Here is a 27051-nt window from a genome sequence, read left to right on the forward strand (position 1 = left end):
TTGAATATGAGGACAGGAGAATATAAGGGGTTATGCCTATGGCCTTTAAAAGTGAAAGACTAACTTGGAACACTCAACTTTTCGATACTGAGGACTTGAGGAAGAGAGACAAATAATTGGAATATTGAAGCTCCGTGAATAGAAAGACCCGTGCCTATCTAAAGTGTAGACTAAAGCACAGGTAAGTTAAACATTGTGATACTTTGGATGTTTTAATGTCTTGGCAACTTCAGTTTGTTTCAGGTGACTGTTAAAATGGTTCTCAGCTTCTATGTAATATTTTGAGATTGAAATGCCTGATATCCATTGGATTTTAATCTGTTCAGTGATCCAAATGTGGGATTTAATCCATTATTAATAACTTCCCAAATATGTGAAACCAGAAAGGCAGCTCATATTAAAACACAACTTGGCCACCTGTAACTTTGTTAGTTATGTGCCAGACTGGTGGCCGTGGGGTTGTGGTACAAGTGCCAGTCAGCTCGAGAAACAAGGTCAGGGATATTTGTTTGTTGAGTCGGGGTTCAGTGTACTCTGGGCCATTGTATGCAGTTGACAAACGACAATGCTAAGCTGCATGTATTTATAATTTATAGCCAGGTCTAAAGTCCTCCTGCACCCTAGGAGTCAGGTGCATTGAGAGCACTTGACTATTACCGTAGGATATCATATGAGCCGCCACTAAGTCACACTTAGTTGTGAAATTGTGTAAATTATGTTATTACTGCAATGAGTAAGAATCGTTGGGAGTGATGGTTAATGGACTTACGGTTGTTTTCTATTATTATGTTATAAGTCAGAAATACCCATATCCAGGATGGCTTCATTTAGTACTTGCACCTTAACTCACTAACTGCCAAATAATCCCAGAAAACTCACCACATAGAGTGCCAAGTGTTTTATGTGATATTTACCTAACTTACAATACTTTGATTGGCTACAAAATGAAGCATTTTTGATTAATAAAGTCACCTGTGGCATTCTAGAATGTTGACAATTCCACCCTCGGCACTAAATGAGTTAAGAGGTTAACTATCCACTTGCACTGTGAGAGAGTGTTTTGTTCCACTCTTCAGTGGGAATGACCAGTCCCTCAGCTATCTCTACAAACCATGGATGGACTGTTAATACGGCTGCTAATCTAGCCACCTCACTGACCCACATATACATTTGCTTACATTTGTATCTCTCTCACTCTCTCTCTCTCACTCTCTCGCTCACTCGCACACACATACACACACAAAAAAAGCCAAGACCGTACTAAAGTACTTGATGTTCACTGTGAGGCATTGATTCTGGTATAATTCAAAGAAATGAGGGATCTTTGTGACCTCTCCGATTAGGTTACTGCGGCCTTTGCCTTTCTGCCTCACACCCACATGCGGTGTGGCCATCTTTCATGTGATGGGAACGGAAGAGTCAGAATCTCTCTCTCTCACACCCACAGCAGGAAAGACTGAGTTGGCATCCTTCCCACTTTCCTTAAGTGCACATCTGGCTAGAACATCTGTTGTGACAGTGAGCAGAACTCTCTGCCAAGCAGGGTTAAGGCTGGGTTATAGAGCCACGTGGGTAAATGGGTTACTATTCTCTGACGGCCACAAATCAATCACTGCCCATTTGCCTGATTAACATGTGGAAATGCATACACAGTGTTTCGTCAGTGACCCAGTCCCTGCCCCCCCTGCTCTCTCTGCCCAGTAACAAATCTCAGTGAGATATAGCCTAGCTAGCCCATTGGCAAGTGCTATATTTGTTAGCTTTAACTGTACAAACATTACGAGAGCATTGTGTTGTTAACCTCCTACAGTGTGTTTGTAAGGTGCTGCATAGCTGGAGGCAGGAAGCGTACAGAGGGAAATGTCCAGAGACCGTGTCCATGTTACCATGGTTGTGATGTTACTCACCTACCTAATGAGCATGTTTGCGTTGCTGTCCCTCTGTCCCTCTGTAGGCTCTGCTGCTTCTCTGTTTCCTGCCCCCTCCCCCCCCCTCTCTCTTTCTGCCTGTCTCTCTCTCTCCCTTCGTTCAGTAAATGAGTGATTCATGACTAAATGAATGATTTGTATATTAGACATTTGTTTACTCGTATTTGAATGTAATACCGGTATTCTTTTTTTTTGTGGTGCTTTTCCTCCTTACACAACAGCACCCCTCCCCCTCAATCTCTCTCTCTTTCTCTCTCTCTCTCTCTCTCTCTCTTTCTCTAGACTAGACTCTCCCTACGGCCCGTCACTCAGCCGGCTCTCACCCCACCCCCCTTTACTGCTTTATGATTCTCTGAGGACAGCGCCAATCTTTGCTTGCTCTAGCAAAACATGGTGCTAAAACTGGAGATAAACTGTGGAGAGTGATATTGGCACCATCCAAATAACCTTCACGACTTAGTCCCTGTGTTACTGTTTTCAAGATCTTCCATGTGGCTTTTACTTTGTATTTACATTAAGATTCACACTTTTCAGATTGAGACTAACACCACAGTTTGATTATGTCATTCCATTAATGCATGGCTGTGGCTTCAGTGTATGTCCTCGTTAACACGGTTTTTCTATTTCCCTGACCTTCAATTTATCCCCTCTAAGCCAGAAACAGACAGTGTTTAAAGACCGTTGAGAGAAAAGGTAGAGTGGTCTCTTAGGTATTAGGGCCCAGTCCTGGTTCATTGTGAGCCAAATTCTCCTGAGAAAAGAGGAAAGTAGGTCTGCTGCATAGTCGCAGGAACAGTCAGCCTTCTGTTTGTGCTGCTCACCAAGCCCTTCTGACTGGGAACCGTACCCTTCATCCTCCCCTGCTCTCTGTTTGAGAGAGAAGATAACAGGCAGCAGACTCATACTGATCAAACTCCACCTCGGATCTCTGCTGGGTGAGTCACGATCCACCAGCAAGCACTGATCAGTAATGGAGTTGAAATGAAGTAGAATAACAGAAGAGCAAATTATAGAACAATTGTTGCTCTTTTTCAGGATAGCACTGCAGACATTACAATACTTACGTACAGACAATCCCTACCCTAGATTCTTATAACATCCACTTCTTAAGATCTACAGTGGCAACAGCAACAGTCGAAGACACTGTAGAACAATGGTTTTCTCTTTTCAGGATAGCACTAGTTAGTTCACCTGTCAGAAGACATTAGAATACTTATGTACAATGCAGACAGTCCCTACCCTAGATTCTTCTAACATTCACTTCTTAAGATCTTTCAAAGCTTTGGTTCCTATGTTGTTACTGCAGCACACAGTGTTGACAAACCCTTTTATGGGTCTCAACTTCTGACAGCCTCTGTAATTGTGTTTCCCGTTCAGAGTTTAGACTCTCCTCTAGCCATGAAAGCCTATAAAGCTCTGTAATTGCATTTTGTGTTCGTAGTTCAGACTTTCCTCCAGTCTAGAGGGTGAGGAGATATGACCTGCTTTCTAGTGCTGTTACCTGAGCCATTCTGCACGTATTCACTGGAGCGTTCAGGAAGTGGTGGAGAGGAGACCTCATTGACGATGACCTGTAGTTCGCTCACTCTCTCAAACTCAACTCTAGCAATGCCTCTAAAGTATGATTTACTACAGTTTTACAATGCTTCAGTGGTGCGTACATTTACAGATTTTTCGTTGCTCCGTTTAAATTGCATCTTAGGTAGCTGTGTGAAACCAATATTGTCATCAGTTTCATTGCATCTCTCCTTGGGGGGGGACTTGTTCATACGGTATGTATGTGTGTGTGTGTGTGTGAATGTGGGTGTAAACGTTGGATGACACGTGCATGTGGGATTTGGTCGGCGGCACTGTTACCACCCTCTAAGAATAGCCTATGCTCTTTCAACGGGCGTAATTTACTTAGCGTTATAAGCTGGCATTAGTGGTGTGTGGTAAAGCATGTGGGGGACTTGGGGTGTGTGGTTGGAGAGCTGAGAGGGGGATTAGCCCGCCCCCTGTTAACTCGGTCCCTCACACGAGCGCTCCCACGCGTCATCGCAGCCGCAGAACACGTTGTTTGTGGTCCGGCCAATTAAGTGTCTTCTAGATTGCGGTCAGGTCAGCATGGTTGGTGCAGTATTCACAGTACTGGTTCATGTTTGACTTAAAAAAAAAAAACTCCAGCACACTGGCATTATTGCGAAACTATAGTAGAATTGATGGGATACCCCAATATCATCAGCTGCACAATGCCATATATGGGATTATCACAGCTCTTACAGTGAGTGAGACTACAAATGAGAGATGTTTTGAATCTAACCGGACATGTTTAATCCTCACTATGGTGTGAGATGTTGTATCATTGGTATGCACAGTGGTATCTGACCTTGTACTTTGCTTTCTGGCACCGATCTGCAAACTGCACTGTGCTGTGTGTCTCAGCAGGCAGCTCAGCTTATCTCTCTGTCCTTGACTGCTGAGCCCATGGCTGCTTCAGCTAACAGGCTCTCTGAGCTCTCTAAACCCCCTCCCCAAAAAATACAAAACACTGACTCTTAATGGAGAGGTGCTCTGCAAACCTGACTGCCAATACATTTCTCTGACATTTATGGATGGCATTTGGGTTATGAGAACCATGTCCCATGCAGGGATGTTTTTGGCAGGGGCATCTGTTGTTTACCCATTTGTTGATTGATACTGGGCTCAATTCCAGTCTGAGGGTGCTTTGGAAATGTGAATCTGTGAACACATCCAGTCTTTTGTTTTGTGTTAGACACAAACAACTGGTGTTTTTCTCCCTTTTGTGTATAGTGCTAGTTTGGAGTTATGTGACAGGTGTGTGTGCTAATTCTGGAGATACCATACACTATGTGACACGTGCTTCTGTTTCATCAACAGCGACAGTAAGAGATGCGGGAGGCTGAATGATTGACAACTATGGGACCAAAGAGGCTCTGCTTCCTGGATGTCACTCTGGTGGCAACTCTCTGCCTGCTGTGTGAGTACTGTACCGTATCCCTTTGCAATGAAACGTCTCTCATTCACTCCATAGTCTCATCCATCCATTTTTTTTTTTTTTTTTTTTTTTTTCTTTTTTACTTATCAGTTATAATGGACACACACACTTTATATTAGTTGTATTCAACACATACTCTTTCCCTTTCTTTAAAATGTATTTGTGTGTGTTAATCCCCATAGGTGTCACCCATGCAGTGAAACTAGAAGTGCGGGCCAAGGTTGGGGGAGTGGTGGAGATGGACTGCAGACTCCCGTCCCCTGACATAGGGAAATCTGCCCCCCTACATGTGTTGGAGTGGGTACGCCAGGGCTTGGACATCCCCATCCTCATCAAGTTTGGGGTGTACGCCCCTCGTGTGCATCCCAGCTATGAAGGTGAGTCTTTATCTTGATCTCCGCTGTCACCTCATATCATCGAAACAGTGTTTAGCCCAATGTTCTCCATCAGGTATCAAGCCCAAAAACAGTTATGTCTAGATGTCCTCTACACACCTAGGTCCCTTAATACACCTTGAGGATTAGTTCCCAGGGCCCAGATAAAGCCAAGTCCAAAGACCAATTTTCAATGGAGGACTAGGCTTTAACATAGTCTGGGAAACCACCCAATGAAGTCCATCAAGGTAACATCCAGGTACCAGTTACATCTTCACTTGAACAATAACAGTATCCCATTCCCAGTCTTAACGCTCGACTAGCTGAACCACACCCTCATGGTCTTTTCATCCTATCTTCAGCATGCTTTCCTCAGTGTGAGCTGGGGCTTTTTGTGGACCGATTGTGTCACGCTTTATTGTACCCTTTCTGTCCTGGGGGTCTGAGAACAAAGGCGGTCTGTGGGGAAAAAGGATCCTCAATGGAGCAAAAATACCTTTTGTGGCCGCTGCTGTCCTTTAAAGTCACAGACAAAGGGAGTGATGTGGACAGAGGGAGAGCACGTCTATGTGTTTTAGTTCTTCCTTCAATTAGGAGCGCCCTTCTGTTTTACAGAGCCGATGGGAGTGAGATCTGACCTATCAACCTATCCGAGGTTCATTGGAATTTACGCATGAGCGCAGTGTGTTCATGCGTGTGTGTTTGGCAAGGGTTAGAAAACACACTACACACACTAGAAAAACACACTACACACACTAGAAAAACACACTACACACACTAGCCCAGCAGCATCGGAGTGTTTGAGTGGTGAATGCCGTACCCATACCAACTAGACAGTGACATTTGATACATACATTTACATAGCAATAAAGCTAGTTGGTAGCCTGCCTCTGTGGCTCAGGAGATAATGAAAGGCTACATGAGGACCTTTAATTGCACCTCAGGTCAGTAAAGCGTTAGCCTTGAGACATTAGCCCTTTATCTCTGCTCCTGAAGAAGAACCTTCATGGTTCTAATGTCACTCATGACTGATAAGTTGTGCACTGAATTGTAGCTTCATAAGGACAAGAGTAACAGTAAGAATATGTTGTTTAAGATACAAATGAAAGGCAAGAGTGTGAAACCAGTTTCTGAAAACATCATCACGTCATTCCTTCAAGTGGAAAAACAGTCTAAAATGTCTGGTAATAACAACCCTCTCCAGAGTGTTTTTAAAGCTCATGTTCTACAAGCTCATGAGCTACAAAAGGTTGAAAAGGAGGTATTATGTGGGCTCAGTCCACTTTTTTCACAGGTTGCTGGTCGGTGAGAAGGACAGATGCATCTTGGGAAGGGGAAGTTCTGAGAGGGGGCAGGCGGTGGTGTTGATTTCCTGTCCTCAGGCCATAGCTGTTCTCTGTCTTCTACTACACAGGCAGCCCCACAGCTGTATTCTCTCCTGGTTGTGTTAAAGGCTAAAATCCACCTCATACTGTAGATGTTACTCACTTGTTTGCTCAGCCAGTAGTTTAACTCGTACCACCAAGGCTGCTTTTTTATTGTTGAATGAACAGACTGGCATGTCTATGTTCCATCACTACCCTCTTAGGACTGCCATGTTCTCAAATGCTTGCCTGCCAGCCATTCAAAGCAAGGTTATGTGATGAGAGATAACAACATGTCTCAACCGTCAATTCTAGTCTTGGCATTGAGACGTGAAAGCCTTCAGTTTACTTCGATAGAGAGGGACAATACACACAGAAGAAGAGCATCCACTGGATGGGTTGATTCTGTATCACAGAGCAGAAAGAGCTGAATGGGGGTTTAATGTGTTTGCTTGTGTGTGTAGAGCTGAGTAGACCAGAGGATTAGACTAGCTGCTCTGTAGGGAGAAGTGGACAGGAGAGCAGGCAGTTCTGAACACACAGACCTGCACACTCAGATCCCAGGAGGTCAGGAAACAATGCTCTGGTAAATACAGCTGTATAAATGCTGTACTGTAACATATCACCCAGTGTTGTACGTGATAAGTACTAGAGGAGTGTTTACAAAGCAAATAAATACTATTTAAAGAGCTCATATCGTAACTGCACTGACACATACATTGTTCACCCTCTGTGACCAATATCGTAATAGATTAGTATTACTATTGCATCGAGGCTGGCTTCTTCCATAGCAGCCAAGGTCGCAAGGCAGCATTTACCCAAAACTGTTATGATGATACAAATTTCAAATGATCACAGGCAACGCCCCTTAACTGAAAAACAAGCCTTGGAGAGTGAAGAGTTTCATGAGGTGAAACCCTATCTGCTCTATTCTCTGAGCGAAACCTGAACAGCGCTACATGCTGGGAAGGGATTGCCAAGGGGTGACGACATGTCTCAATGGACAGATGGGCATAGATGTCATATGCCTTTGGGCCATAGATAAATTCATAATATACTTTCATTCACAGAAATACAAATCTGAAATTGTGTATTGCAATGTCACTCAATGCAATGTTTCATATTCCTTGCTTTTGTATCATCCGACCCTGTAAGATTGTTGCTATGTTTAGTAGGTCTGACTTGAATTACTTGATGTATGAAATGACTATATTGGTGTAAGCAATTGGGTAATAATGAAATGTGATCGTAGGTACATTCTTTGTGCATGTACTATGTCATGCTGCTTTGCTTTTAGTGGACAGGCTTTTCCGTTGTTTCTGTCACCTGAGACCTAAGAGCATTCAAGGATGGAACCTGGTAGGAGTTGGGGATGCTTTTAGCACAATAGGGCGTGGTTGCATTTTTGAACTGCTGAACACACAATGGAAACCTATTCTGTTTTTAGATGTGTGTAATAGGTAAGGATGAGGGTTCAAATAGAGCTCAAATATGCTTGGCTTTCGAGCAGAGCGAATGTGTGTGGGGGGCGATCTGTACCAAATCGGTCAAAGAAGAATTGACACGGTTGGGAATGAAATGTTCAGTGATACAGTTGAAGCTTTCGAATGAAAGTTCCATTTGTGAGGTGTAGTGTATTGGCCGGGTCAACGGGTCAACCTTGGAATTTGTATCTTTTAAAGAGTTCCCCACTAACATGCTGACGGACATCTAGGTGGACAAAGAGCCTTTCTTAAGTAAATGAAAGAGAGGCAGAGGAGAGCGGAGAGTGGCCAGAGGAGAAAACGAGAGAGGGGGAGGAGAGGAGAGGAGAGGAAAATGTGTTGGTTAGAAAGAATGACCCAGTGTAGAGGTGGTTGCCAGAGGGGAGAGGCGGTCTTGTGATTGTATTTACATCAACAATCCCGTCACTGAGACTCAGTGCTAAGCTCTCCTAAACCTAAACTCATTATACAGTTCATTTATGTGCATATTCATCAATTCTACTGTGTGTGTGTGTGTGTGTGTGTGTGTGTGTGTGTGTGTGTGTGTGTGTGTGTGTGTGTGGGTGTGTGTATGTGTGCGCATCATGCATCTCTCTCTGTCTCTCCCAATTTACCTATCATTCAAATGTAGCAAAGCGTTTTTTCATGTGTCACTTTTCAAATCACAACAGCAGTAATTGTCTCCTCATGCTCTGCCCTCACTTCCCCCTTCCCGCTCCCTCTCCCTCTCCCTCGCCCCCTCCCCCTCCCCCTCCCTCTCCCCCTCCCCCTCCCCCTCCCCCTCCCCCTCTCCCTGATGGTGCTTGTCTCCACAGCAACCGCATTTAAATCCAAACCTCTGCTCAAAGGTACTTCTGTATGGTAACCTAAGCTTTACAACATCCAGTTGTACCAGCTGACACAAGCGTGAGGGAAAAAAAGGTCAAAGTTAGTGTTTTAGAAGTGAACCAATCCCTCGTGTTTGTGGGTGTTAGCATGTGAAAGTGTCTGCTCTAACCCTCGACCCCCATGTGGATTTAGTCCACCCTCTGCATTTGGAAAAGTAAACAGGGTGTGATGTCAAAGGCAGTTCAAATGCAATTCATCACAGCGATCCTCCCTTCTCTAGCTTCCTGGTCCCTGCTGTGGGCATAGGCACATAGAGACTGCCCCTCCCTGCCACAGCATCTCTGGATTTAGGGATCAAGACCAGAGTTAAGCATTACCTCCACAAACCTCCCAATGTCGTGACCACATCAGAGCTAACAGTAGCAGGCATGCTAAGGTTGCTGTGGTTGGGAAGCAGTTCACAAACACTACGGCAACTCTCCAACGTGTCAGCCTTAGTATACAGGAATAGAGTCAATTACTTATAAACTTCACATCAATGTAATTTACTGTAGAGCCTAGGCATCTGAAAAGTACTTTGTTAGAAATGAGAAATGACGGGAGGGAAATGGACACTGACAGGGAGAGATGAGAGAGGGAGAGAAAAGACGCAGGGAAAGAAGGAAGGGTGAGTCAGCAAACAACATTTCCTCAGGGTGCAGTCACCTGGCAACCGGGATATCACATTTCAAAGCTCATGATCCACCCCAGTGTGTGTGTGTGTGTCTGTGTGTCTGTGTGTGCGTTCACACGCGTATTTGTTTGTATTTGTTTGTTTATGGGTGTGTTTATATGGGCAGTGACATCATTGCTAGTGTGATTGGTGCGCATGTTTTGACCCTCTGACCCTGTTCTGTCCCGGGTGTGTTCCCAGGTCGCGTGTCTCTGGTCAGGAACACTTCCCTGAGGGTGAAGGGCCTCCTCCTGGACGACCAGGGCTGGTACGATTGTCGCATCCTCCTGCTGGACAGATCCACGGACGAGAGTCGCAACGGAACCTGGACCCAACTCTCTGTGACTGGTGAGGAGAGGCTCTGAGGAGGAAGAAATAGGAATTGGTTTAGCACTAAGCTTTTTTTTTTTCTTTAAAAAAAGAGAATGAAAGGCAAGAGTGTGAAACTATTTTCTGAAAACATCATCACGTCATTCCTTCAAGTGGAAAAAGAGTCTAAAATGTCTGGTAATAACAACCCTCTCCAGTAACAAACAGAGTGTTTTTAAAGAATGCTCTGAGCTACAAAAGGTTGAAAAGGAGGTATTATGTGGGCTCAGTCCACCTTTTTCACAGGCTGCTGTTCGGTGAGAACGACAGATGCATCTTGGGAAGTGGCGGTTCTGAGATCACAAAATCTCCCCCCTTCCATCCAAGGGCACTTTTGGTGAAGTGTCTCAGGTGTGAGTAGCATAGACATCAGGGCATATTAGCCAGGCTATTTGGGGTCTGAGGCATGGTGTGTCAGACAGACCCTGCAGGGCCACAGCTCTAACCCACTGTCTGGGGTTCGGTACAGGACCCCACATTGGCATGTGACAGAGAGAGAGCAGCAGGACTCAGGTCTCAATCTCACTGACAGTTAGGCCTAATCTCTTACTCAAACACAGCCCTCACTCACACAACTCTCTCCCCCACACACAGGCCTCGCTCACTCACAGGACTCTCTCAGGGAATGTTTGCTTAGCCTGTTCAACAGCAAACGATGGCCTCCCTCTAATCACGGTCCAAAATCACCGTACAGACAGGGTTGAACCTGCTGGTTCGGTTGTTGATGACTGTGAGCCTATGACCTTCACTTCTGTTGGGGTCGTACTGTGGAAAGGGCTTGATGGTTTGTCTGTTGACCTTGTCTGTAACTGCTCTGCAGCTCCTCCCGTCTTCACTGAGACCGCACCTCCTCTTGTGGAAGCTCTCGTGGGGAATCCACTGTCTCTGGCGTGTGTTGCTAGTGGCAACCCTCCGCCAACCATCACCTGGGTGAAAGATGGTGGTCGGATTGAAGGAAATAATGCTGAGGTGAGGAATCAGTCTTTAGGCTTCATGAATGTTGAGTTACTCTCCATCAACTACTGTATAAAGACTCTCTCTCTCTCTCTCTCTCTCTCTCTCTCTCTCTCTCTCTCTCTCTCTCTCAGGTGCTGAGTGGGACCTTGTCGCTTCGAGCAGTGACCAGGGAGGCAGGAGGAGAGTATAAATGCCACGCCTCCAACACAGAGGGCAACCTGACTTACACGACGAAGCTGAGGGTCAAAGGTCAGCTTCTGTCTGGCTCCGTCCTCTAATCTACACATCCGCAGTTCTTCCTGGATCAGACAAAAACAACACACAGTGTGTCCTCTGTCCTCACAATCACATTACTCGAATCCACCGTGATAACAAACAAGGAAAAACAATCTACTATCACTTCCTCCGATCTTATCCTGATCCTCTCATTAATTAGTGCCATCTAGTGGTCAGTCTTTGGTGATCAGTTAGAGCAAGCCTTCAGAATTTGTCCACTGTCTCTGTGCCCCCCCCCCCCCTGCACTTGTTTTTGCATAATTGTGTATGCTCCATTTAAGTCATCTCATGATTTTTCAGTAGGATGTCAATAAGAGCAGGATGTGACACAGAGCTTTGGGGATGTTTTTTGGCAATGTCACCTGGATGGATTATACTGGGCATGCATTTCTCTCCAGTCAGTTTGAAAGCCTTATATAAGCCCATAGAAAAGCCCCTTCACACAGATCAGCCAAGCATTTATCTCCACCAGCTATAATCATTTAACACGGAAAATGTTTCAAACTGTGTCATACTGTGCGTAATAGTTTTGCTCTCATATGACCTTCGATTACAATTTTGGAGATCCTTCTAATCTGGTCGGAATGGGTGAGGTGTGTGTGTGACCGTTTGCAAAGATCCCTGATCCATTCCGTTCCTTGTCTCAAAACAGGTCCTCCTTTTATCCTCATCCCCCCGAAGGACACAGCTATTAATATGTCCCACAATGCCCTTCTGCGGTGCCAGGCGGAGGCGGACCCGCCTAACATGACCTACGTGTGGCAGAAAGATGGAGAGAACGTCTACCACTTAGAGTGAGTCACTGCACAACAGGCTAGAGATGCGCGGTGTTTGTTCACCCGCAGCTGCGCGCAATTGCTTTTAATCTGTCTGCAACCCCTGACTATCTGTGATAAAGTGAAAATCTGAGGCCTGCACCCGACTGACCTTAAGCCGCAAATATATTTCGCAGCTTTTCTCTTATTGAATTAAACTCCGACATTGCCCTTTTGGTCTCAGTGGATCGACATTCGTTTTTTCTTCCCAAGTTCCCAAAAGCATTTGGTCATTGGTGTGTACTTGGCAGGCATACAGTTAGGCCCTAAAGCTTAGGCTTATGCACTAATGCCAGATAAAATGCATTAAAGAAAAACCTCAGTGTGTGTCTTACAGTATAGATATGAATCCGGGGAGGCTGGTTGGAGGCAGAAATCGGAGGTCAGGCTCACAAGTAATGCATGGAATGGATTGAAGAATGGTATCAAACAAGCGTGTTTGATACCATTCCTTATTCCATTCCATGCATTACAATGAGCCTGCCCTCTGATTTCTACCTCCACCAGCCTCCGCTGATAGGAAATGCACAAGAATCATCACTTTTATGGATGGTTTTTTCTGCTTTCTCTTCATCGGCCCGTCTTTACAGAGCTGTGCCTGTTCTTCTGTTTGGTTGTTCTGTCAGATCTCTGAAGTCTCGTGTGAAGGTCATGGTGGACGGCACCCTCCTCATCCCCAGGCTCCTCCCAGAGGATTCTGGGAACTACACCTGCATGCCCACCAATGGGCTACTGACTCCGCCCACTGCATCTGCCAACCTCACCGTAAAACGTAAGTCTGTCTTTTGAACATGTACATATTTAGTTCCACATATTTGTATTACTTGTGAATGTGGTCACCTGTCATGACACGGCCATCTGTTCTGTCTCAGTGGGGTGTTTTGTGGGTGAATTCGTCCCTTCATCTACAATCTTGTTGTTTCCCCTCTTCCTCTCAGACCCTGCCCAGGCTGTCCTGATGCCCAAGGTGACCTACCTCCCGACGGGCATGGGGGGTCTGGTCAGCTGCCCTGTGAGAGCCCAGCCCCCCCTGCTCCGCGTGGACTGGACCAGGGATGGAGTACCCCTGGACCTGGGCATGGTGAGGACCACCCCCTTGTAGAAACACAGTACTCACACACTGAGGCAAAATACTATCCAACCAAACCCACACAATGAATATATTATACCCTGGAGTGGTCCGAAGGGGATAGGTTCCTACTCACTGCTCGAATTCATTTCCAAATATCATGTCTTTCTCGAGTGAGTTTCATCCGGGAGTACTCACTCTGGGCTTCAGTTGAGGGTGTTGTAGGCCAGCTACATGTATCTTTTATAGCACATTCGTCTTTAGCTATGATTCATTATTCATGAATGACACATGTATTATTAACATATCTTTTCTATAAGGTTAAGTAGTTATATTATTGATGTTATGATTGCCTCCTCTGCTTCAATTACCCAGTACCCGGGATGGACCTTGACGTCTGAAGGCTCCGTGTTCATGGCAACGGTCAACGACGACGCGCCGGGCGTGTACACGTGTACCCCCTACAACAGCTACGGGACGATGGGCCAATCAGAGCCCACAACAGTGATCCTTCAGGTTAGGCTGCAGCCAATCGTCTGTCAGTATACAGATACAGCGCTGTTATCTGACAAATGCAAAAACTTTTCCTAATTACATTTACGTGACCTTTACGGTCCCACTTGTGAGCTTTCGGGCATTAGAGTTGAGTTTAACGTGGACTGATTACAATGATCACAGTGGCTCTCGCATCGGAGAGTTAATTGTCTCACTAAGCCTTTTGTGATTAGGATAATCTTGGCTAAAGTGACAGTAATCCCCTTCTTCATTCTGTTTTTCCAATTGTGATAAAGTCTTTGACTAAATGACACACGCTGTTTTGTGGTCCTGTAGGACCCCCCTGTGCTCAGTGTCTCTCCCAGGAAGGAGTACAGACAGGAGGTGGGCAGGACTCTGGTCATCCCCTGCTTGACCAGTGGGGATCCAGCCCCTACCGTCACCTGGGGCAAGGTGAGTCAACTCAACTGTCTGTCCCCTTCAGCAAACTAGCTCTTGTTTCGCCCACATGCCTACTCACAGACAAACAAAAACACACACAGAAGATGAGCACCTAGACATAGCCTGCAGCGACAACAGCTACACATACACTCACACTCACACTCACACACGCACCACACACACACACACACACACACACACACACACACACACACACACACACACACACACACACACACACACACACACACACACACACAGCCACACACGCGCACAGACACACACGCGCACAGACACACACTCTACTACAAAACTCTGCTCTGTCTGTCTCCCTCTCTCTGCAGGTTGGACCTGCTCCCAGGTCTCTGTACTCCGTAACAGCCAACGGCTCCCTGGTGCTGCAGCCAGTCAGTAAAGACCACCAGGGGGCGTGGGAGTGCAGTGCTGCCAACCGCGTGGCTACAGTAAAGGCCAGCACACTGATCATGGTGCTGGGTGAGTGTCACAGGGTTAATTTCTATTCAAATCTGAAGTATTATTCATAACAATTATATAACTAGAAGGCTACAAATCCATTTTGAATAATGTCAACGTTGAATTCGCTACTGCATCTCTCTCTCTCTCTCTCTCTCTCTCTCTCTCGCTCTCTCTCTGCCTCTTTCTCTTTCTCTCATTGTCTGTCTGTCTGTCTGTCTGTCTGTCTGTCTGTCTGTCTCTTTCTCTCTCTTTCTCTCTGTCTCTCTCTCTCTGTCTCTGTCTGCCTGTCTATCTGTCTGTCTGTCTGTCTATCTCTCTCTCTCTCTCTCTCTTTCTCTCTTTTCTCAGGCACCAGTCCCCATGCTGCCACCTCAGTGTCCGTGTCTCCAGGGGTGAAGCAGGCTAATGTGTCCTGGGAGCCAGGTGTTGATGGGGGATACACTCAGAAATTCACTGTCTGGTGAGTGTCTCTGTCTCTCTACCTGGCCTTGGATCTGTAACCATAGCAGCATTGTGAGAATCAGGAGACAGAGCTGAGTTCTGCATGATGTATGTGCTATTATTGGACGATCGCCTGATAGCTGTTTGAGAGAAGCTTTGCCTCCTAAGCAACCTGTCCAGTGGTGAGTAGGAGACCGACACACAGCACTGTAGCAGGCATCAAAGCTGTGTGCCTGGAAAACCTGCTTCATGTAAAGGCTTGTGGTGCTCATTTGGTTTGAATTGAATTCCCTGTCTCTTTTCTTCTTCTTCTTCTTCTTCTTCTTCTTCTTCTTCTTCTTCTTCTTCTGACAAGCCATAGTGTTTGGTCGTTAATTAATCTGTAGAGGAAGGTATTCAGTTTGCCATTAGCAACCAACATGGTCTTCCACAGACAGTATAATACAGATCGCAGATGTAGAGACATGCTGCGCAGAGATTGACTTGAATGTTGATGTGTTGCATTATGCCCCTTGTGTGTGAATGAAATAAGCAACACAATAAAAAGGAAAGAAGAACAGGTGCCATAGTGCAAAAAAGCTCAATCCCTCCCTCCCTCCCTCCCTCCCTCCCTCCCTCCCTCCCTCCCTCCCTGTCTCTCCAGGGTGAAGCAGATGCCTGCGGGTGATAATGACAGTGACAAGCAGGACTGGTTCTCTGTGTCCGTCCCCTCCTCTTCTGGCACCAGCCTGCAAGTGACAGGCCTCTTCCCCGCCACGGAGTACCAGTTCAGCGTTCTGCCCCACAACAAAGTGGGCACCGGCCCATTCAGTGAGATCGCCACCATCAGAACCCTGGGTCAGTACCAGTACCAGTCGTGTGACGACCAGTGTTCTACTGGCTCTGTTACCAGTGGTGTGCGTGTACTACTGCTCCTGTACATCTCTCTCATCTCACTTTGGAGAACAGGACGCTGTCCTCAGAATCTCAAGGTTGAATGGCTGGAGAGTCCCCGTTAACCATAATTTAATTTTACACAGGCAATCTGATTAACGCGGTAGATCAATTATTTTTCTCACCATCAGAGCTGCCCCCGAGGAACATGAAACTCGAGCCTCCTGGGTCGCTGACAGCCAATCAGAGCTCATCAGGAATCGTCCTGCAGTGGTCACCTCCTGTGGCTTCCATCACTGGCTTCATCCTCCAATCACGCACTGAGCAAGGGGAGTGGTTTAACCTGGATGAGGAAATCGGTGCCAATCGGAGTGTGATGATCGTTCTTGGTCTGCGCAAGGTATCAGCCAGTCACAACACTCCCTCAGAGACCAATTGCCTCTTTCTCAAATGCCCGTGAGACTCTTATTTTTCTTACGTACCACTGTGATGTCTAAGTTGAAGGCCCCCCTCTCATGCCCATCACATGGAAGCTACCGTATTATCTTTGTATCCTCTGTATCCTTCCACTCCTCTCTGTCTGCCTTTCTCACTCTCTCCCTCTCTCCCTCTCTCCCTCTCTCCCTCTCTCCCTCTCGTCTTCCTTCCAATCTGAATTCAGATGACACTGATTAGCATTGCAAGCGTAATCCCATGTTGACAAAGTGTGGTTTCATCCCCCGTCTTCCCCCCTCTCTCTCTCTCTCCCTCTGTGTGTGTGTGTGTGTGTGTGTGTGTGTGTGTGTGTGTGTGTGTGTGTGTGTGTGTGTGTGTGTGTATGCGTGCGTGCGTGCGTGCGTGCGTGCGTGCGTGCGTGCGTGTGTGTGTGTGCGTGCGTGTGTGCGTGTGCGCACGCAGGACTGTGTGTACGAGCTGCGGCTGCTGTCTCGACGAGGGGAGTTGCTGAGTGAGCCCGGTCCATCAGTCAATGTCTCGACTGTCGGTTAGTGTTTGAGGCCGGCCCCTCTCTGTAGTACAGACCCAAAACAGAATTAGAGCAGGCCCCTGGAGCCTATTAGGTGTCTGACTGATGGAAATATCCCTGCTAATAAACTCTCACAAGAGTAAAAAATGTTTGTTGTCCTGCACTGTTATATTAATATGATATGAACATCATTTGAAATAGTCCAGACAGATATTAGACAAAGATCAATTATTTCATGTGTTAGATAAACCTCCCAGGTGTATTCTCAGCAATGCATGGTTGATATTCTCACTGTTGATTCAGATGGAACTCTGTGTCAGGGTGTCTGATGTTCTGGTGATGTCATAGGGATGGAAATGTACCTAGCAAGTTGCCGCCTCCCAGAATTTGTCCAAGAGCCGCTAATGGCTGGCGTTATGGGCGGAGTGAGTTTCCTGTGCTTGGCCCTCCTCCTGCTCCTCGGGACAGCCTGCATCATCAGTCACAAGAGGAACCAGCGGCTGAGGAAGAGAAAGGATGGTAAAAACATCATCACTGGACCATCTCACACTAATTAGCCTGAGCTCAACTGTACACACTGTACTGTATCTAGATATGGATTAAACTAAATATTGGATACACTCTTCAATCCCCTTCATAAATCATGGATCTGCACATAGATGGGGGCACTGCGCCTGTCGCTTCCATGTCCCTTTAGTGGTAAAAGATATTAATGTCATATATGTTAGCCGCTAATTAGAGTCATTGCTCATTAGTCTTTGATTAATGTGAATATAATTAACTTTGGAACATGGCTGGTTGTGCTGGTTGTGCCCTGTGGCAGTTTTGGTTTGATAAGGCTGTGGGAATTTTTTTGTTTTTCATAATTGTTTTCAACTTGATTGTGTCATAGTGAATCATAACCACCCCCCCCCCCCCCCCCCCCCCTTTCAGATCTCCCTCATGCCATCTATAAAAGACCCCCTTCAATGTAAGTACCCCTCGACAGTACCATACTATCACTCTCCCACTCATTGACATTTTCACCACACTGTGTATGAATGAGTTTTTGTTAATGCACCATTCGTTCTACCCAGGAGATTTCTAAAGGGCAAAGTGTCAATCTAAAGTATGTTCTATTCTCTCCTCACAACCATTTTTCTCTCTCCCCTCTCTCTCTCTCTCTCTCTCTCTCTCTCTCTCAGGAGTGGGTCGCTTACTGGCAGTCCAGACAGTGTGCTGAAGCAGAAGCTCCTCCATTCCCACCCCCACTATCCTAGCTCCCCCTCCTCTTCCTCCTCTTCCTCCTCCCAGTCAGACCATTCCTCCCTGGGCAAAGCCAGCCAGCACAGTGAGTACCGGGACCATCGCCAGCAGCTTCTCTCCACCCGCCTGACCTCCCCTCCTCACTACACCCTCACCAGGACACGGTCCTCTCCAGCCTCCCAGCTGGAGCTCATCTCCCGAGGCCCAGACGGACGCTTCATAGCCCAGTCCTGCGACCAAGCCTACTCCCCTACCATCCACACCAAGAGGAGCCTGAAGAAAGACTTCCCACAGTCCAATGGCGTCCAGCGGTCTGTGTCTCTGCACTCAGAGAGGGTCGAGAAGAGGGAGCCTCCGTTCGTCCTCTCCGTGGACCTCCCTCCTTGTGGCCCTGACAGTCACCCCACTGGCCGAGTAAGGGCTATGGCCAAACACCTTTCCCTCCATGGGCGCTTCTATTTGGACGAGGAGCAGGGCTGTGGTGGCGGACACCTAGACCAGACCAGCCTGTTCTTAGACAGCAGCAGCAGCTCAGAGATTTACCCCCAGCCGGACCAGGGGGAGAGCCACAAACCTGGGTACCCATCCCTGAAGAGGGGCGGCCAGCATCTGACTACAATCAGCACCCTGGTGCTGCAGATGGAGCATGAGAGGGAGACAGGCAACCTGAGCATGTGTCTGAAGCTGGCCCGAGAGAGGGAGGAGCTAGAGAAGGAGTTACGGAAGTACACGCTAGAGAGAAACACTACTGAAGAGGGGAAAAGAGAGTGGCCAGGCAGGGAAGAGGAGGAGGAGGAGGAGGAGGAGGAAGAGAGGAGGAGAGAGACCGTAGAGAAGGAGCCCATATGGAAACCTCAGGACTGCACTGACCCACACAGTAACCCCCATGCCAACAATAAGAGCTGTACCATGTTAAAGAGGCCCATCTCCCCAACCTATATTCACTGGGACACCAGCTCTCTCACCTCTGTGACCAGTTTGGTCCCGACACAGTCCCGCACCTCTGAGAGCCATCCTGGCTCTGCACTCACCCAGTTTCCCCCCACCGAGCCCTATATAACACCCCCGCCTCTGAGGTGTGAGGGAGCAGAGAAATGCTCGATCGGAAGTCACCCTTACATCTCCACAGGGCTCCTGCAGCAGAGACAGGTAGAGATGAACACGCAGAAAGGGTGTCATGATAAATCGTTGTACACATGCCCTGAGATAGAAATGAGTGACTCAGTGTCACACTCAAGTAAGGGGAATGGTTGCTATGGCGATAGCAGCACCTCATCACTGTCCCTTTCCCATAGCAAGAGCCACATTGACGCATCTGCCATCGGATGTGTCACCAAAGTGCCAGATGGTTTAGCAGTGGGGTCAGAGGTGGAGGAGGACACAGCGGAGGATCACGCACACTATGTTGAGATGTGTGTGGATGAGCCGGAGGACGAAGGCTCAGTGGATCCTCCTGCAGGCACCGCGATGCACCAGAGACACGCTCCCCAGGTGTCTGAGGCATCCCGATTGGCTGTCAAAGACCAAGGAGGCCTGCCAGTGGACCGTATGGAGTTCAATACCTTCTGTCTGAGTCCAGTGCCTAGAGAAGAGGTGGAGAGGAGGCAAAGGAGGTCAGGTAGAACACCCTCTTCCACTCAGCCTGCAAGGCCAGTGTTTAGGAACGCCTTCAGTGTGGGGTCTCAGCACTGGAGCAGCCACCAGCGCAGCCGGAGTCTAGACTCCAGGAGACACAACAAGGGCAACTTCCTGACACCCTCAGCCTGGATAGACTCCCTCAGCCAAGAGAACTGCTCCTCTCCATTCTCCTTCCGACCTGACTCTCTGTTCTGGGGCAGCCCTACCCAAAGCACCCCTGCCCTGCAGACCCCCAGACAAGAGCCCCCCTCCTCTGCTCCACCCCTATCTCTGGACCCTCCGCCTCCAAGCAGGCGTCTGCTGCTACCACCGCAGAGGCTCTCCCAGGCGCCCGCGGTGCCTCCCAGTCCTCCCACCCATCCCCCCCAAGACCTTCGCAGACAGGCGTCCATCTTCCCAGATGCCTCCAGGTGGCCCATTACCTACCAGGAGGCTCTGAGGTCTGTGCAGCACATGGAGGCCATGAAGGTAGCCTCTGGAACCACACTCCCCAACAGGTCAGGGCTCGGCCACAGTGAGCTCCACACACCCCCAGGCTGTAGAGGTAGACCTCCACCGCCCTCCCTGCACAGGGGCTACAGCTGGCCTTCTCCCCAACACATCCCTCACCCACCTCAGGAGAGGGTGGAAGAGAAGGAGGAAGTGGTGGTGGAGGTGGAGGGGGTGGAGGAGGAGAGGTATGAGGTGGAGATCGGGGGACATCAGGAGGTGCCTGACTCAGGAGGGAGCTACAGCAGCTATGCTAGCAGCGGCAGGGGGAGTCTAGAGCCGCCCAACGGACGTCTGTCCCTCTGTCTGTCTCCAACCCTCACCAGCTCACCTGAGACCATAGAAGAGAGCCAAGACATTACGCAGAAGACAGACCTACATGAAACAGACTCAGTGAAAAGGTGAGTCCTTCTATTGCCCTAACCCTAACCCACTTTTTTGTCTAACTCACTAATACAATTCTGATGCAACCTCTCTGTTGTATTGTCCTGAACTACTCATTATAAAACTCTCTGCCTTTGTTGCGTAATGTGTTCTTAAATGTGGTGGATGTGTTGTTGATGTGTCTTCCTCCAGGAGAAAGGCCTCAGTGGATGAGAATTATGAGTGGGACACCGCCGACATCTCCATGCAGCCAGAAGACCAAGACCTGGGAAACAGAGGTGAGAGATATCACACCTCTTTTAACACCAAACCTCTCTGTGTTAGCCTTCCTATTATAATCTGTACATACAGTAGTTGAGTTCAGTACAGTAGTTCTAGCACTGTTGCTTTAGAGAAGACCAAGACCTGAGAAACAGAGGTGAGAGAGATCACACCTCTTTTAACGCCTCCATAACTCTCTGTGTTAGCCTTCCTATTAGAAGCTGTACATACAGTAGTTGAGTTGATGACAGTTGATTGTCTTTTTTTTTATCTGTTACCTAATTACCTCCTGCCGTAGGGCTATACCCCTCAGTGAGCCGACTGAAGACAGACCCCCACCATGGCGTTCCCAGCATGCATCTGTCCAACAAGGCCCTGAAAGAGTCTGCGTACATCCAGGGGCACGATCTCTCCAACTGTTATGCGGAGCCGGACACTGTGCTGTTCTGACAGGCCCAGCCTTCAGGTCGGCTCAGCTCCCTGTTGGTGAGTGTCTGTTACTGTTGATTAGTGTGTGATTATCTGTGTTTATTCTTGTGCGCCCGACCTCATTAAGATCCCACTTCGCCTTGCAGCTGTGTTTACTTGTGTTTGTTTGTGTGTGTCTAAGACGCATCTTATTGGTTTATTGTCAAGATCTTGAATCCAATTGTGTTTATGAGACATACCTCATGTGGCATACCTTATGTGTTTTTCTTTTAGAGAGACTATATAACTGAAGAAGTGAAATGGTGTGCCTTCGTCAGTATGGAGGTGGCTAAACTGTCAAACCCCGAGACTCATACTTCATACATACATTAGTTGGACAATGATGGACGTCAATGGCTGATTGAAGGATTGGTTGAACTGTACCAAAGAGGACTCTTAGCGCTGAGCCGTGAGAGCTAGCAGTTCAATCAACCTCTGATGCCTCTATATGAAATGTCATGTGTTTGATCCGAATGCTGTCTTGTTACCATATCAACAGATAAACAATGTTTATTTTTTATCTCCCTGGTCCATTAGCAGAGCACTGTGTGGTGTAAGAGTTCCACAGATGGAACTTGACATGCTCACACTCAACACATAAAGACATTTTATTTTCTTTCAAAATTATTTTTGAAAACAGGGCAAACCATTTTGTCCTTTTATTTGTTCCCCATCCTATGGAAGTATTCTCTGTAGGCTTTAGAGAAAAGAGTCTGAGAGGGCTCTTCTGTTTCCGTTGCTATGTCTGAAGGAGAGGGTCCCAGAGAACCAAAGAGATGTGGGAGGTTGTTTCATCAAGGTTTCCAATAACCGACTTTGGCTAACTAACATTCAACAAGGTCTCAACAATACTTGACCCTGATTGGAAATTTAACATGTAAAATGTAATGACCGTAAGGTACTGGTAACCTTCAGCTGGAAAACATGGCATGTGGAGGGTCTGCACCATTATCTACCGTTTCTCTCCATTTTTCAAACTGTTGCGATGTTTGTATTGTGAATTGATTTTCCACCCCTCTCTTTGCAGTTGATTTTCTTTGAATGAGAAGGGTAAGTGTTTGGATGATTATTAATCTCCTGTTGCCAGGACCATTTTATCACTGGCCATGTGTAAAATGAGTATGATTATCTGCAACATTATGGTAGCGATATTGTTAGCCTTGTCTAATTTGGAGATTGAAACCTAAATGGGATTTTTTCAATCAGTCAATCTCCCAATGCAACAGTCAGTGAGGGGGAGATGAGAATTCACAGCATGTCACAGGAGTTAATTACCACAGTGAAAGCCTCCCAGCACAGTGGTGGAGACAGAGGAGCCGTGGGTGAGAAGGGCTTTTTAGCATTACTCTTATCAGTTTACAACGAAAAATCACCCCACTTACCCTCAATTTCAATTTCGTTAATCATTTGTACACAGAAATGACTCCCTGAGAAATGTTTGTACGGTTCTGTACTGTATGTCCAGTTTTGGTTTTATTGTGCTAGTTAGTAGCTCAACAGCAATACCACTGCCAATCTATATTTTAATTGGATTCCTTTGACTTCCGGCAGTTATTTGTGGCTTATAGATGGCCATTCACACTTATTTTTATTGTGCTTTTGTAACAGGAAATACAACTTTTATGAAAAGAAAAATAATGACAGATATCTTTTATACAGAAAATGGTTGTGTGTTTTTAGATATTGTGAATGAAGAAGGGCTAGTTTATTTGTTTCTATGTTTGTGCTTTGTTTACTGATGCTTTACTATACATAATTCTTATTTGAAGAAGTGGTTTCCAGAGAATTGTACAATAAACACTGAAATAAATAAATATGATTGATTTAAAATGGTACACCTGTCAGGTGAGTAAATGTTTTCCTTGCTTAGGCTTCATCCTCTCTGTCTGTCACTCCTACGTGTTGCCACTTACTTTCTGTTTATATCCATCAAAATATTTTCCTTGGTCTCGAGCCACTGTTACCTACTGTATCAGGACCATGTAAGAAGAGGATAAAGCTTAGGGAATGATATGTGATACAGTATGTTTATAGGACTGTTCCACCTCATCCACTTGTGTGTGATGCAACTCAGCATATTGAATGACTCATGCATGCATATAATCCATACAATTGGACCATAATTGTAATAATTTTTCAAGCTAAATCCACTGTAACAAACTCCTACTGTATACACATTTTTGTAACTCATGCACTTGCATTATACTGTGCACTCACACATGCACACACACACACGCAAACACACACGCACGCACACATTCGAAGTCTCTGTCTCTCTCTCCCCCTCTTCTCCTTTGTGCGCCCAAAGTTGTGTAAGCTTGAAGCCCTTGAGAGAGTTCAGAGCTCCTGTTGTTGTGACCTCCAGCCCAACCCGTCTCTCCTCCATGCGCTCCAAATCACTCAAGCGGTTATTGTGCCACCCGGCCCTTCCCAGGTCCTGTCCCCATGGGCCCCCTGCTGCCCAAGAAAACCTCCCGAATGATCACCCATCACTGGCCCTGTCTGCACATAGCACATCCCTCAGCGCCACCTGATAATTGGCCAGAGAAAAGGCAACGCTGCTTGTATCACAGTGACACACACTCTCTTTCCCTCACCCTTGCTCTCTCTCATCTCTCTCTCTTGGGCATGGAAGCACTCTCTCACTCTCTCTCTCTCTCTCTCTCACTCTCTCTCTCTCTCTCTCTCTCTCACTCTCTCACTCTCTCTCTCTCTCTCTCTCACTCTTTCTTTCTCTTTCACCTCTTGCCTCTACTCTCCCCTTTTCTGTCTTTCCATTGGTCTCCCTTTTCCTATTATATCCCTTCCCCTCTCCCTCTTTCTCTACTTCTCTCTCACTCTTTCACACTCTCCCTTTCACCCTCTTGTTTTCTCCTTCATCTCTACACGCTTTCTCCCTCTCTCCCTCCCTCTCTCTTTTTCTTTCTCTCTCTTCCTCTTGCTCCCTTTCAACCTACTTGCCCCTTTTTCTGTCTTTTCATGTTTCCCTTCCACTCTTGTTTTTTCTCTCCTGCTCTCTCGCCTCCTATCTCTCCTTCAATGTCTCTCCCTGTGTACAGTATGCATCGCTGAGCACCCCCTTCCCCACAGATGATAGCTCGTCATGCCTGTCTCATTCAGGGCTTGATCCGCTCACATCTCACAGCTCCTAATTAAGTCTCTCTACCATAAAGGTCAGATTTGCCCTCTCTGCTGCCCCACCACCTCACAAGTACGTACATGTTTTTTTGCTCATACTTCGAGAGGGCATTTAATTAGACATGTTTTATGCTGTCTAGAAATTTACACTAGAGCACTTTGAATCCATGCCAAGAATGTTTGATGTTAATTTTCATTATAAGTGGCTCTGATGCCTCAAGATTGATTATAATTAGCCGCTGTTTCCTTCTGCGACTTGTCTCTGTTACCTTCTGTGACTAACCCCCCCCCACCTGTTCTTCACATGGCTCCCAACTAAAGCAATACATACTGTATACACCATACTACTGTATTGACTCACTTCAGTATAATTACCTATCTTTCACTCTCCCTCCATTCTATTGATTGTACAGTCCATGTCGACCCTGCCACTTGAACAGAGAACCACCCTCCTAACACCCCCCTCCCCCCTAGTTGCGTCCTTGCGTCAATTTGTTGCTCATCTCTGTGGGGTACTCGTTGCAGAGTTTGGACAGAGAGTTATGTTGGGCCTCTCCCAACACTCCTCCACCTAAGAGCCTCTAGCAAGGGGCCGCCAAGCGCCATTAAACTACAATGAGATCTTGTCAGTGAGCCAGACAATTATCTGTGGCCATTGTTTCCATCGCACAGCATGCGGAACTCCACAGCTGCAGTCGGAGTGTGTAAGAGAGGAAACATCCATAGCGGCGGCAGGAGACGGGAATCAGGGTCGCCATCGACAACTACCTGCCCTTCAGATATGAATGGTTGACCATGTTGTGCACTTTTGACTCCCTTTTTCTTGAGGTATTGGTCCTCTGTGCCTCTGTTGGTAGAGCATGGCGCTAACAACGCTTAGGTTGTGGGTTCGATTTCCACTGGGACCATATATACTAAAAAATGTATGCACTCACGGCAACTCACTGGCATATATTATATTATTAGTATTCTAAGATGAAACTTTATTTCAAATGCAGGAAATGGAATGACGTGTTAGGGTAGGGATTGTACCGTTGCTATGTTAATTGTCAACGAGTGCGTATGAGATCCGTCTGACTCTGCCAACCCATATGTTCTTTGTTATTGTTCTACCGTACCTTTCAGAAATAGTACAATTATGAAGCTCATTAAACAGGTTCCTCAGGCTGTTATCACGGTCCATTGATGTCTATATAATTCATGAAAACCTCCATCTATAGTTTAGTTAATTGTATGGATTTATGTTAATTTCATTAATTCATGTCAATGTTCCTTTTTAATTGTCGGACGTTCCCTCTTGTACTGTAATGAAGGTATTCCATGTGCACTCATTCCACTCTTGCCCTCAAACCAGGGTTAATAATAATAATAATAATAATAATAATAATAGTAATAATAATAATAATAATAATAATAAGTGGTTACATTTATAAACCACTTTTCGTTCTACAAGAATAATGTCAAAGTGCATAAAATAACAGATAAAAAAAACAAAAAAACATAACAAAAGCAAAACAAATATATATATAACCATATCATAAAAGCAGCAATCAAAGTCTAGGATTTTGAGTTGCCTTTTGTCAACTAGTCTGGTTGCATGTTGAAAAGTGGCATAGGGTCATGGGTCTGAATGGAGAATGGGTTAGATGCATGGCATATGCTGGGGAATAGTGGGTCCTTACTTTCCAGTGTTGTTGTATTCTAGTGATTTTGTGTGTTGATTTTGTGATTTGGTGTACTTGTATGCTGACTTCCCAACATGATTTTCCATGAAAATGGACAATAAAACCTTTGTATCATATGAAGACAGGTTGAACACAATCGAGGCTTGGTTGTGATTGAGACATACAAACATTTTCACAGTTGGCCGCACATACACATAAACCTTTTTCACTGGATCTGTCTCTCTGTCTCTCCTTTTTCTCTCTCTCTTATTCCCCCTCTCTTTCTCTCCCCTTCCTCCCCCCTCTCCCACCCCATTGAGTTTCTGATGAGAGAGAAGCCTTCCTCAATCTGGACTATGCTCACAGCTTCATAGTTACAACCCACCCTACACGTGGCACAGGACTATGCATCCTAATATGATGATTCATATTTACAGCATAAACGAGCTTCCCTCCCACCTCTCCGTTGCTTTCATGTCAGTGCTGTCACAGAGCTTTGTCCGGTGATAGATACAGACCACATGCTGCACTAGATATCTACCGCATGATGAACACACATCTGTTGGGGTTATTATGTGGGTGTGAAAACTAGAATAGCACTTTCTACTTCCTACATACGTATCCCAAAATAATTGATATCAACACCAGCATTTTTAAAGAACATACAGTATCTTATTTATTTAATAGGGGACATCACTGTGGATGTTGTGACACTCTGCATCTGTTCCCTAACTAACTACCAATCAAATGTTTCCATTTATTTTTTTCAAGGGGATGGAACTGTTGCTCAAACCAAAAGCTGTAAAACAAAATCGTCTCAATGGAGTCTGGATCCATGTATCACCTCTTCAGTTCTTAAGTTCTAGCTCTGTTTGTTTTGGGTGCACCTGTCTTCACAC

At 46.3% G+C, this 27051-nt stretch overlaps 2 protein-coding genes across 2 annotated transcripts in view; both read left to right on the forward strand.

The window, feature by feature from the left end:
* Positions 1-59: 59 nt before the first annotated feature.
* Positions 60-23145, forward strand: igsf9a (immunoglobulin superfamily, member 9a). The gene is made up of 22 exons (XM_083670023.1): positions 60-181; positions 4809-4908; positions 5109-5303; positions 9890-10036; positions 10878-11026; positions 11146-11263; positions 11943-12084; positions 12732-12877; positions 13044-13186; positions 13550-13690; positions 14006-14122; positions 14455-14605; positions 14936-15047; positions 15672-15865; positions 16093-16301; positions 16799-16883; positions 17214-17384; positions 17799-17835; positions 18050-20638; positions 20814-20899; positions 21181-21368; positions 21585-23145. Exons 2-21 carry the CDS (start codon positions 4848-4850, stop codon positions 21330-21332), a joined length of 5145 nt encoding a protein of 1714 aa, XP_083526149.1. The 5' UTR covers positions 60-181; positions 4809-4847; the 3' UTR covers positions 21333-21368; positions 21585-23145.
* Positions 23146-23179: 34 nt separating this feature from the next.
* Positions 23180-27051, forward strand: part of lrrtm4l1 (leucine rich repeat transmembrane neuronal 4 like 1) — a gene marked incomplete at both ends in the record, with an annotated part of 70913 nt that continues 67041 nt past the window's right edge. Inside the window, one exon of the mRNA XM_083670024.1 lies at positions 23180-23195. Within this exon, the coding sequence (XP_083526150.1) occupies positions 23180-23195 (16 nt within the window). The remainder of the gene's footprint in view (positions 23196-27051) is intronic.

Source organism: Argentina silus (genome assembly GCF_951799395.1).
Source record: "Argentina silus genome assembly, chromosome: 5".
NCBI classification, from domain to species: Eukaryota; Metazoa; Chordata; class Actinopteri; order Argentiniformes; family Argentinidae; genus Argentina; species Argentina silus.

Excerpts from the sequence above, each read along its gene's own strand:
- igsf9a (XM_083670023.1), top strand. The coding sequence starts at position 4,848 with ATGGGACCAAAGAGGCTCTGCTTCCTGGATGTCACTCTGGTGGCAACT. Across the intron at positions 12,085-12,731 it reads GAGAACGTCTACCACTTAGA|ATCTCTGAAGTCTCGTGTGA; the intron begins GTGAGTCACTGC and ends TTGTTCTGTCAG. Across the intron at positions 14,606-14,935 it reads CACACTGATCATGGTGCTGG|GCACCAGTCCCCATGCTGCC; the intron begins GTGAGTGTCACA and ends CTCTTTTCTCAG.